Here is a 12,522-nt window from a genome sequence, read left to right on the forward strand (position 1 = left end):
TTCACGGTCACGTTCCAAATGCACAGGCAAAGTTGGCTATCTCTCCCACAGAACCAATTAGATGGACGCATCCTCGAGGACATAAAGGTATAGGAGCCATGTATTCAATAAAAGAGAAATATTTCCTGACCAAACAGTAACAAACGTAGCTTGAATGCACAGACGATGCATAGTCCAAGCTATTAGAGACTAACCTAAAGGAATCCGGCGCATTTCAGCTCAAGCCAACAACAAGCCGATAAGAAAAATGCTAAAAATGCTAATAATTTTTCCCTTAGAAAAGCAAACAATTTATGTGAAAAGGGAAAGATGCAAAAGGGCCGGATCAGGGTTCACAAATCGAATAAGTATTTAAGAAACTTTAAGCTCGAAAAGAGATTGTTGCAGGCTTCACCGAAGTGTCAGAGGGCATACTTCGTGCCCGTGACCTGAGGTCCATGTGCAAAAGGTGCATGTTTACTTTATGCAACACAGGCAAGCTGCAAAAGGGGAAATGGTGGATGGAGCGCGGAGATGCAGCGCGCCCACCCCGACTGCCTCCTATCGGAGAGCACACCAAAGGGTTTCAGTATTTTAATTGCATATATTCCGTTGCGTGTCCGACTTTCGCCCCGTTACGTATACGTCACGTTGCACCTTCGGTAGGCCCATTTGTTATTCATGTCAAAGTGGGAGTACGAGTACGAGTACGAGCACACAGGGCTCTCTGTTCAGGGCCTTGGCGGAGCCTGCCTGGCTTTCAATTATGGTCTGTTGCTTTCACAGCAAATAAGATTTATTACCGCTCCAGTGCAAATTGAATTGTCAACATGAGCGAGCACGCGTCTGCCTGCTTGGCCACGCTGCAAGCTGAAAAATCGACGAAAACTTTTTAATTAGCTTGCACAGCCTGCCCCAAAAACTGTCACTTTCCGCTTCATGCACGGCCTGGGCGGTAAACTAATTTAGTGACAGCACCAGCTTATTAGCATGCCTCGACCGCACTATACCTATTAGTCAGGCCAGAGCTAAGGAGGAGAGGAGAGGGTGCTGGTGGACCAAGCGAGCAGGCAATGACAGCTTGTTTGCATTTGGGGGTCGCCTTCGGCAATGTTTGGCACAAATTTTGATTGGCTCTAAATGAGATGACTTCAAGGGCGGGGCGGTAATGAAATAATTTGTAAACTCAACCTGGAATATCTAGCGGCAAAGACAGGGGCCCTGAAATCCCCCCAAATGCCATTGGGAGGCGCTTCTACTCATAAGATATACAGGCAGGTGAACATAATGCCCCATAAAATGCACATCAAGCCCGCTATCTCTGCCCGGGATACATAAAACTTGGGCTCAAGTCAAAGTCGCAGCTCTCACAATTACACATGCTGTGTGGTCTGTGCCTGGGGGTTTCAGCAGGCTTCACAGAGGCTGTCAGCTTCATTTCGTCCTCACACCACACCATCTTCCACGTTCTTTTACCCGCTTTTATCATCAACGCACAAGTTGGCGCTCAACGTCAATTGTTTGACGTTAAACCAAAGAGTCGGCGTGAAATACTTTTCATGCTGTTTTACCCCATGAAAGGAGGATGAGGGGGATAAGGTATGGGAGTGAATCCACTCTCCTAGGAAAGCTTCCTCTGTGCGACTTTGGCCACTTGAGTGGGGCACAGGCAGAGACACACTACACTCCTCCTAGACCAGACACATGTACCCGCACATACATAAGTGTTAAATGGATTTCGTGATGGGAGCGGGCTGCCTATCTGGTCGGGTCTGACAAGTGAGATCCCAACAGGCACTACAGCACCAGCAATAACATCATTGCCGACAGTTTGCTGTAGACGCCTACTGTTTAAACAGACGCACATCAAGTCATAAATAAACTAACACCCACACACGTTTGATGGGGTTTTTATTTCGGTTTTTGGTGCGGATTTTGTGGGATATTCACGGCACGGCACAGGACAGGACAAGGCACGCAATTGTGAGGGAGCATTAGGCTGATTTCAGTTGCGCAAGGGAGCGCAAAATGTTTGCACAAAAAGGATTTCAGCCTTAGCCGCCACTTGACAAATGGTGTGACCTTACTGGGCACACACCACTGGGCACACACCACCGGGCACACACTCGCAGAGAATCCACCGAACCATATGGGGATTGTACGTATTTACACTCCCGCAGATACGAGACAAATACAGGCGGGACAACGTCTTGGCCGATTTGTACAACATTTCCGCCTTATTTGCCGTTCATTTCATTTCATTTTCGCTCTCGTTTTGCGGACAGGATAGCCTTCTCCGGCTCTAAATTTGTCACTTAACGTTGCTTTATGGCCGCCTTAAATCCTCCCCTGATAAACGAACTGCAGGCGAGTATCTCTGATTTTCTGGAATGCTCATTCCTGCTCCTGCTCCTGTTCCTGGCATTCGTGGCCTTTCATTCCATTCATATCATACTAAATTATTCAAAGGCCAGCCCCCTGATGTGAAACTTTGCAAACTTTTATCCTTTTTTCTTTCCTCTCATTTCTATTTATTGCCTTCCCATACACTCTATGTGCGAGTGCGAATGTGCGAGTGTGTCTGGGCGTGCGGGAGTGCGGGAGTTCGAGTGAGGCGTGTTTGTCCCTGGGGCACAATCTGTTACTTTTTCTCGACTTTGCGGTGCTGTGCTTGCCGTTGACTTGAGCAGTCACTAATTTAACACTTGCTGGAAATTATAATGAGACAAGTTTCTTCCGGCTGTGACCTGGCCGCAGCTTGGCTACCTATTAATTTAAACGTTTTCCTCGTTTGGGGAGCCAGTGAGATAGGGATTCTCCGCACTTGGTCTTTCGGCAAAGGACAGTCTACTATCAGAAAACATAGCATACCTTTTGGGGCCTACTGCGTTTCATGGGAATTGGAATTTTCGATTGGAAAAGAGCAAAAAAATAGCACAAATTGCACCTCATCCGGACCGGCACCTGCCTCAACCTCTGCTCACTCCCCTATCAGGAGAATTGGCATTCGAATACAGCGAGGCATCAATGATGCAAATGTGCAGCTGATGATTGTGTGCTTAACTCTTGCCACCTCATTTGCATGCTCTGATGCTGCCTCTGCCTCTGCTACTGTTTCTACTCCCTGTCTGTGGTCTGCCTCTGGCTCCTCTTATCTGTGGCTCTGTTCGTATTCGTATCTGTAGCTGCCACCTGCCTCTGGGCTGGCATCTTCAATTGCACCGGCACCTGGCCACTTTGCATGCAAAATGTGTTGCAACGTGGCTGGCACACTCCCCTTGACTAATCGGCAGACATAGCTCTAGCTCAGGTGCTCTGGGGGATATGGCAATCGCTCTTCAGCATTCTGCAATTCTTTCGCACCCCGTGCCCCCTTCTAACCATAGCCCCAGCCCCTTTCCGTTTGCTTTATTGGAACGCCATTGTTTGAGTTGATTTTCCTTTCACTCGTTTCTGGCCTTTGGATATGAATGGAACTGAAGCGTATTCCCAGGAAATTTGCATGCCAAAGAGCTTTGCCTTTTCTTTATGGTTTCATTGGCTGCCATTTAGTTCTTGGGTTTGATTTCGAAATTTTCCCTCCGCTGCTGGCCATCCATGGAGGGGAAGGTGGAGGGGTAGACTTTCTCGGCTAAGCCAGAAATATGCGGTCTCTTGGCCAGAATGCTGAATAAATGATTAAGTCAATTTATATGAATTATTTCGAAGCGCCGTGTCGTATGTTCCCGCTTTTGTGTTTTGCGAGCCGGGCTAAGGAGCCGTCGGTATATATATTATAGCCTCCGTCCAGAGGCTACTGAGGGGCTCTCCACTAATTATCTTAACACAAAACCTCATCGGCAAATATGAAGAGTATGCCAAGCCTTTTCTCGTCTTGTGCCACACTAAACTTTCGATTCGATACATATTTCCTGGGCCTTTAATTGGAGAGCTATAACTATGGTCCTAGCTGCACAATCAAGTGTCAAATGCAATAGCCATGAAATCCTCATCTAATTATGGTAATGTGAAACCCATTGCTGCCGCAAACAGAAAATGGGAACAGAGAGTGTCCCTGGAAATGCTCGGCAAGGCATCTGTAATGTGACCCAAATAGAGCTGACACTAACAAAGACACTGACAGGGATAGTGTCCGCATAGTGTAGGCATAATTCAAAGCTGGAAATCAGACACGCAGCCCTCACATGGCTCCAACTGGGAGGCAACTGCAGTTGCAGCTGCAACAGATTCATTCAACACATAAAATGGAACTTACCACGCCGACGGAGAAATAATTGTTGATAATATTATACGGCACTGTGCAGTCCTTGTCAGACTGAACTTTGATGGGCTTCTGGGGCATGCTGCATGGGGCATTCGGTGTTGTCGGCGTGATGGGTGTGATGGGTGTTTGCGGTGTGCTGGGGTTCTGGGCCACTCTGCCATTGCCATTGCTGTTGCTGTTGCTGTTGCTGTTGCAGTTGCCGTCCTCCTCCTCTTCGTTGTCGTCGTCATGGTCCGACAAATCCAATGACAATGTAATTTGCTGTTTAAGGATGTTGTTTTGCTTATTGCGCTGACTGTTATTATCGCTTTGATTATTCCCAAATGATGTTGCTGCTGTTGCTACTTCCTCTCCAGCATCCGATGCCAATTCCTGTTGAAGTTGTTGCTGCTGCTTCTGCTGTTGCTGCTTGTGTTGCAGCAGCAGCGTCTCGAGTGATTGCTTTTCTGTTTCATCTGTCCTTCTGGCTGGTATTTGCAGGGTTTCCGCTTCATCTCCAGCTGCATCTCCAGCACCCGGCACCACCGCGCCATCCGCATCCCCCTCAGCATCCGGCTCCCCTTCCATGGATGGCTGTGGCTGTACATTTCCACCGCTGCTGGTGTTGCTACTGCTGCTCCTGCTGCTCAGCGTGCCCCTCAATGTTGTCCTCATGCTCTTCGATTCGAACGTGGACATTGAAATGCTCTTGGTGGTTGTCGTTCTCATTGTGGTGGTGGTGCTGTCTCCACCTCCATCCTGCTGCCGCTGCTGCTGATGGTACTTCTGCTCCTCCTCCTCCAGCCGGAACTCGGTGGCTGTTGCCATCATAATCGATGTGGCAGACGTGGACGCCGTTGGCTGCTTGCCAACGATGTTGCCGGTGCTGCTGCTGCTGCTCTGGCGCTCAATCTCCTGAATCTCCTCGAAGCGTTCGATCAGCGATTTGTCAACCACAACACTTTGCGATAGCTCAATCACCTTCTGCATGTTCGAGTGCAACGTCACCTACGGGGAATCGGATGGGGAAAACTTCAGTTAACATTCGGCAGGCAAAACCACGCCACTACCAATTTCCCCAGCTCTCGAAGGGCCTCCCCCACGCCCACAAAACATGTTGAAGGCTGGCAGCGTCAGCATTTGACCAGGACCAGTACCAGGACCAGGACAAGGCCGACGCCCACTTTTCACGCCCTTCGACCAGGACGAAATTAGTTTGCGTAATCGTTCTGGGAATAGTAAACCCAATCGAATCCTTGCGGTTAGGTGTGCGTGGTAAGCGCTTTGTGGTTAATAATTGGATTCTCTGGTCTGCCCACGCGAGCAGCCTCCCACATGCCTCCGCCGATACATATGTGCGGTGAGCGCATACTGCTGGGAATTTGCTGATCGATTTACAACCATCCTTCAGCGGCAGCAGCTCTCCCTCTGGATGTGGGTGGGAGAGCTAAGCTTACCTTGGGTCGGAGCTCGTCCGTTGCCGGTGTGTTGGTCACTTCGATGCTCCAGCGATCCAGCATCACGGTGGTGGCACGCTTGATCTTATCCATCAGCTTGGGGATGTTCTCGCCCTCGTAGCCGCCGCCCCAGCGCAGGCAGCGGGCCAGGTCGTTGCCCGTTCCCAACGGAATGACGCCGATGGCAGGTTGAGTGGCCAGCTCGATGGAATCTGCAGGAGGATGGGGCATTGATAACCCATGCCAGACGACCCCAGATGCTTTCACTACTCACCCATGGCCTCGAGCACCCAGCCCACGGTGCCATCGCCGCCGCAGCAGATGACTTTGAAGTTGGGCAGATCCTTGAAGAGCGTGAGGCCTGGCAACGAGAAACGGCGAAAAATCAGCATCAGATAGATCACTTCCGACCGGATACGCACCCTCTTTGGGTCCACCCTTGGACAGGTCGTACACCTGGCGGGGGTTGAGCATGTACTGGAATTTCCGCAGGATGCGATCTCCCTGCCGGCCGCCGCTCTTGGGATTGACGAACACCAGGAGGGGGCAACTCAGCTCGTCCGGCGGCGTAATTTGAAAATGCGTGGCCTGGTGGTGATGCATTTGTGATTTCTGGTTACGATTGCAATTTATAAAACAACAGAAGGCGGGACAGGCAAGGCAAGGGACGCAGCAGCAGTTCCAATCAATTTGTGCAATTTTTAGGGGGAATGCAAATTTCGATGGGTTATGGATTAGTAGCCAATTTTTGGTGTTTCAATGTAAGCCTCTGTTCCTCTGTATGATCTCTCATGGGGAATCCGTGGAAAATCCAGCATCTTCTTACCTTGTGCGCCTGATTGACGGAGCGCTGACGATCCAGGACGGCCGGGCAGATGGCCGTGGGCGGTACAACCAGCTCCGCGTTCTCCCCCAGTGTGCATTCCTTCTTCACCGACGAGGCGCAGCGGTTGTGGAGCTGCCGGAGAGCGAATGAAAAAGTGGATGGACAAAAATCAAATTAGCCAAAGTGCAAAATGGCCTTAAAATGGCGAAAAAATCCAGAGCCTAGGAGCGAAGAGTGTCGCGGACGGAAATGGTAAGCTCTGAAATTCAATTTACACTTCATTGCTGGCCAAGTGGAATGGAGTGGGGCGTGGGCTAGTGGGCGAGTGTGGCTGCTCTTAAGTGTTCATTTTTTCCCTAATGAATCCGATTAAAAGTTTGTTAGCGCGAACCAACGAAAAAATGGTTAATTTCGGCCCGAATGAGATTTAGCCCGGATTTCCATTTAAATGCCAATTTTCAGGCAGCAATTTGGGAGTTGCCTTTTTACTGGACTTACTGGAATTTTGGCTGCCTTTCTGCGCTTAGGAACCTATACAAATGATTGCATTCGAGAATCAAATCATCCGTACAGAAGACTGATTTGGAGTTTCTATTGAAACTTTTAATCCTTAAGCACTCAACGCAATTGTATCCACAAAATAGCTCAAAAGGTTATCACTTCTTTGACTCAGCTCAACCGATTTCACTAAATTGTAGACAAACTTCTTAGCACGAGATGACTTTAAGCACATCACACGTATCTCTACCCATGAATCCCTATAACATTCTTAGATATTGGCTGTCAAAATGTTTGGCAACTGTTTGGCTTACGAAGAATTTGCAGATGCAGCAGCATCTGAGGAGGAAGTTTCCTGGCATTCGTTTGGGCTGCTTTTCCTGCTGTTCCTGCTGTTCTTGCCGGTCTTGTTCCTGTTTCCGTCGCTGTGGAACTAACAAATTCTGCATTTTCTCCGCTGTACATGTCAAAGACACAGAACATTGTTGGTAGTACACTGCTCCCATAGAGCGTGTGGCAAGAGTGTGGCATGCAGCAGAGGCAGCAGAACAATTTGCTCGAGACGTGACAATTTGCCAGCCATAACGAAGCTGCCAGCTCATGTGTGTGGCTGCTGGATGTGGTTCCGTCGCTGGCGTATACGGCGTATTGTGGCGTACGGGTCTGTGTATGGGTCCTTTTCGAAGCTGGAATCACAGCTTTCATAAAGAAAGACAGAGTGCTGTGGCAAAGGCTGCCTTGTTGATCAAAATAATTTGAATTTTTAGTTTTTTCTATCCCGGAATCCCAGAACAATGCAGGCACTCTCGTGTTAGGGCCACGGTAACTCGTTTAGCCCTGATTTACTCCTGTTCCGCCCCACACAAATCCGATTAGTTTTCATTTGGCACGCACTCTAAATGCAATATCGCTATCCTAGGCGGTAGGAGCACCAAAGTCAAAGGGCACTCGAAAGCAAACTCAATCTACGTGGGTCCGTACTCACCATCATGTGGCACCAGCGGCAGGTGAGGCCTGTGATCCCGTGGTAGGCCTTAATGCGCTTGCGGCACTTCGAGCAGCGTCCGTAGCAGTTTCCCTCCACCCAGTGGTGCAGCAGGTCCCCGCCGCACTTAGGCTTTTTCGACTTCACGTATGTGTTGATGCAGGAAGCTGGGGCATGCTGCACGCATCGCTCGTGGACCGTGTATTTGCACACTGTGGGGAGAGAGTGTAAATTCCATCAACGGAATAGCTAAAAGCACAATTTCTGTTGGTCAACTGGAGAGTGCCACCAGCACCAGTCAAAGCAGGTCGATATGTGGCTCTGATGTTGCAGGTTTGTTTGGGAATATTTTGAATAAAGTTTTTGTTCTTCTACTTATACTGGCCCTTTGTTCAAAGTTCCCGCGAACGAGTGCAATGTTAAAGCTGTAAAGTTTCATCTGTTTATCTGTAGGAATTCAAAACTTTATCCCCAAAAGACGGCTTGCGGCTGCTCTGAGACCAATGGACAGTCGCGGACTGTCAGGGTCAGTCGGACCATTATGAATCAAATTTATGCAAAACGGTCTCTAATCTTGAAATGGTTGAGTGCCATGTGAAACGCACAAGCTATCAGATGGGGCCCCGGTATGTTGTCGATAGACATTCTGCACTGGAGCAGACAATTTCCTCATGGCAGATTCAAAACAGTGACGGAGGGAGGGATACTTACACACACAGCAGAGACCCTTCTTCCCCAGGCCCACCAGCATGTTGAGGCACAGGTTGCAGTATGCCGGCTTGCTGAAGTGCTTCAAGCGCCACACGTGAATGCCGTCCTCCTTGAGTGTGGTGCTGTCGACACCTGCATCGGAATGGAGACGGAGACACATAGAAAGAGAGGTTGAAAAGTTGTCACTTTGCATGAGCGTGCAACGGAGTACGAGGCTCGAGTGACGGAGGATGTTTTTATCTTCTCTTATTTTTTGTGAACGCTGGCAGCTCTGCAAATGACTTGATTATTACGGCAGCAGCCAACCAGTCACAGATCAGGGCAGACGGCCCTTCGCCGGAGGAGGGGGAGAAGGTGGTGAGGGAGCAGAACACTTGGGTGTAGCAGCTGGCAGATTACCCACCTAAGAGCACGAGGAGTGGAATGGTCGTCATGCCACCGCGCTGCCACTCATCCAGGGAAACGGTGCCATCGGCGTCGTAGTCAATTTCAACCATCATATCTTGCAGTATCTGTAAGTAGAGAAGAGAGGATGTTCCGGATTGCAGTGACTCTTAAAGTGGAAGCTGGAGAAGCTAATTTTCAAATGAAATATAAAAGATCCCAAGCGGGAGATGAAATAAAAGTGTGCTTCTCCAAAGCAAAAGCAAAGGAAACTCCGGAAAATAGATTCGCTAAACAGAGGAGCCTTGTCGGATCGATTTCGTAGCCTTGTACCATTAAATATTCTGTGGAGGTTGGCTGACTCTTATACAGAAATGTATTCCACCTCCGAGTCCATTTGCTGTTTCTTGGGGAATTTCATATTCAGCCCGGAAATGAATTTCAGAATTATGCAACTCATTAAGTGCTTTGATTATTTTGTGGCCCCGACGGGAAATAGCCCCGATAGTATGGGGAAAGGGCTGATCCCAACTTTCCCTACGCCCTACGCCTTTCGCCCTTAGCCCGGCTGAAGCAAGCAAAAATATTTTGATTAAAATATTTTCTGTGTCTGCTTAGAATTTAAAGTATGTTTCGGCAGCCCAGTCGGGAAGTCATGATGGAAACGAGACTGGAACTTCAACGGTTCGCCCTAGTCTGGGACTGCGAGAACGAGGACGAGTACCGTACCCAAAGGAACGGCAGCAAAAACCGGGCAACAGCCACTGGATAAAGGGTGGGGAATGGGGAATTGTGCTGGATTCATTCGGCCATAGCCAGGGGTAGTTTGTTAATTGAGTTTTGTGGCGCTTTGACTTTATTTGCGGTCGCAATTCTCCCTCAGCTTTTTTCTTCGCATATTCTTGCTGTTTTTCCTGGCTTTCGCGGCTTAGAGCGTGTTCCCTTTACTGTTGCTGTTGCTGTTGCTGTTGTTGTGGCTGTTGCTGTTGCTGATGTCGGGGGCAAAACTATTAAGTCGCCTATGTGCTGTCAGTTGTGGCAGCTCCACAAATTTGCGGTTGAAATGGAAACCGAGTCGGGGGCAACACAAAGTTGAATGTCCAACAATAAAAGGAAAATTAATTTCAAGGGGTTTGTTGCTTTTGTTTCGGTGCTGTTGCAGCTGAAAATGTTGGTAAGTAATTGAAAAAGTTTTATCGAGTGGATTGGGCCATTGAGGAGCGGGTTTTGTAAATCGTGACCACAAAAGAGCTTATCGCACTGGTTGATGGACAAGGAGCGGGGCGGGTGATGTTCGGGTAAGTTGATTGCCAGTGCATTGATTGCAGCAGCAGTTAAGGTAATGCATTTTTAATGTAAAGCGGATTTAAACGGTTCAGGTTCTTCAGGGAAACCGAATCGTAATGGAATGGAGGAAACGGATGACACGGAATCGTAATCGGAATCGTAATCGTAGTCGGAATCGGAATCAGAGTCGCAATACGTCTGGGAAATGAGAGCCAACTTACCGGCCGCAGCTCGCTGACATCCCAGCCGAGGTATTCGGCCACGGCCATCATCTGATTGACAATGGCGTCCATTTCGGCGGTGTCCAGGACTCCATTGCTGTCCGTATCGTACAGCCGGAACATGACTGAAATGAAATGAAATGAAATGCAGTGCAACGCAGTGAATAAATGAGTATCGGGGCGAAAGAGCAGGGACCAAGGTCTCACTCACATTCCAGCTTGTCCTCCGGCCGCCCAGCTTCGAGCAGTGATAAATAGCAGACGACATCCTTGAGCGCAACCTTAAGTGTCAGTGGATCAAAATGGGAAAGTTTCCGCGCCAAGAGCTTTATGTCCGCTGCAAAAGAAGGGGAGCATCGAGTGAGTGATACAGTGTGCGGCGAAAGTGTGTGCAAAGTGCATTCATTAAACACTGAGTGATAAAGTGCCTGTCCTGTCCAGTCCAGTTCCGCCCCTCGTGCAATCGACAGCTGACAGTAAGCTGATGCCGGACCTCATTATGCTAAATGTTAATTGCCGTCACTTGACCAGAGGGATAACAATAATGGGAATGACAATGGCCATGGTTATGGGTTGGCGGCCAGCTCTTAATGAAATCTACGACCAGATTCCAAGTTTAATTTGCTTAGCAATTTAATGTGGAAAGTTTCTCGCTAATATTTTGAGCCTGGGATAGCAAAAACTTTTCCCATCTCATGCTCCAAATGCTCCAATTTCGAGGCACTCAACTTTGCTTCTCGAATCATCATTATTGCGAATTTACTCTTTTTCTAATCAAATTTCGGTATTGATTTTGTGTAGCGAGCATACGGCAAAGTTAAAGACTTTTTAATTTCAAAACTTATGGAAATCGAAGGGAATTACTCGGAAAATCTGAAAGGAAGGTCCCGCCTTCCGTCTTTGTGTGAGTGTGTAAATGAATGGCTTCCATCTTTTATAAATTTGACAGGCCATTTGTGAGAGTGTGTGTGCGTGCTGCTGCTGTTGATGTTGTAATATATGTGATAATACTAATGCAGGAAGGCGGAAAGACGCAGAAATGCGCCATAATTCCTCATAAGCTAGACAAACACCCAAGCATATCCGGGTGGGAATAAGGGAATAAGGGAATACGAGTATCTTTGGCTAATTATGTTTGCTTAATGGCGAAACGTTTGTTGGCAATAAATTAAAATATTTGCATCCACATACATACATATACAGCAACAAAGTTAATATTTGCCTTTGATATTAATAACTAAATGAGACCCGAAATTTGTCTTGGCCCGAGCGAGGGCTGTGCAAACGAGTGGCAGGATCAATGTCAACGTATTTGCTGGGAAACGTTCGAACTAATAAATTTAATTCCTTCGCACACAGATACGAGCAAAAGCAAAGCAAAACTAATCCAATTAGCGCTTTAGGCCAACACACACACACACACACACACACACACACACACAGAAAGCGGCAAAGTGAAGCCCATGTTGTACTTAATATATAATGCTAATAGGAAATTCGTGCCGCTGCTCCACTTATTCGGCCTGGCGTTTTGCCTTTTGCCTTCTGCCCCGAACCTAATATTCGGCCCGGACAATGCCAGCCGAAATGCCGGGAAAAATGCGTGAAACTGTTGGCCAACAGCGACAAAAGGACAAGACGCAAAAAAAAGAGAGGCAAAAAAAATAAAATTTACGTTCATTAATCATTCTTGTACACATTTCAAACGAACCGAAATGAATGAAAGCAAAAAGGGAAACAAAACGAGGCCAGACACTGAACGGAACCAGGGGGGAGCCCCATTTTCAATACCGAAGCCTCAGATACCCTCAAAGATCTACTGTTTCTATGGCATTCACTTTTTCTACGGCTTGTGTGACCAAAATTCTCGTATATGTAGGTGTGTTACATATAGCATTGCATATAGCAAAGTTCAGCAAGAAAGATACTGA

General features: G+C 48.0%; 1 protein-coding gene across 4 annotated transcripts in view; it reads right to left on the reverse strand.

Annotated features, from left to right (window-relative positions):
• LOC6591027 (diacylglycerol kinase 1) overlaps positions 1-12,522 on the reverse strand; it is a 37,107-nt gene that overhangs the window by 2,576 nt on the left and 22,009 nt on the right. Inside the window, exons 8-17 of one of the 4 annotated variants that reach the window (XM_026986802.1) lie at positions 10,803-10,928; positions 10,592-10,716; positions 9,103-9,211; positions 8,700-8,831; positions 7,989-8,200; positions 6,506-6,637; positions 6,102-6,267; positions 5,954-6,040; positions 5,680-5,891; positions 4,235-5,230 (exon numbers count right to left, since the gene is read on the reverse strand). In XM_026986802.1, the coding sequence (XP_026842603.1) occupies positions 4,235-5,230; positions 5,680-5,891; positions 5,954-6,040; positions 6,102-6,267; positions 6,506-6,637; positions 7,989-8,200; positions 8,700-8,831; positions 9,103-9,211; positions 10,592-10,716; positions 10,803-10,928 (2,297 nt within the window). Of the gene's footprint in view, positions 1-4,234; positions 5,231-5,679; positions 5,892-5,953; positions 6,041-6,101; positions 6,292-6,505; positions 6,638-7,317; positions 7,691-7,988; positions 8,201-8,699; positions 8,832-9,102; positions 9,212-10,591; positions 10,717-10,802; positions 10,929-12,522 lie in introns of those variants that run through there. The other 3 variants (XM_026986801.1, XM_002016610.2, XM_026986803.1) reach the window with 3 other exon arrangements.

The sequence above is a fragment of the Drosophila persimilis genome, unplaced genomic scaffold (assembly GCF_003286085.1).
Source record: "Drosophila persimilis strain 14011-0111.01,24,50 unplaced genomic scaffold, DperRS2 tig00000002-arrow-pilon, whole genome shotgun sequence".
In the NCBI taxonomy this organism is placed as follows: domain Eukaryota; kingdom Metazoa; phylum Arthropoda; class Insecta; order Diptera; family Drosophilidae; genus Drosophila; species Drosophila persimilis.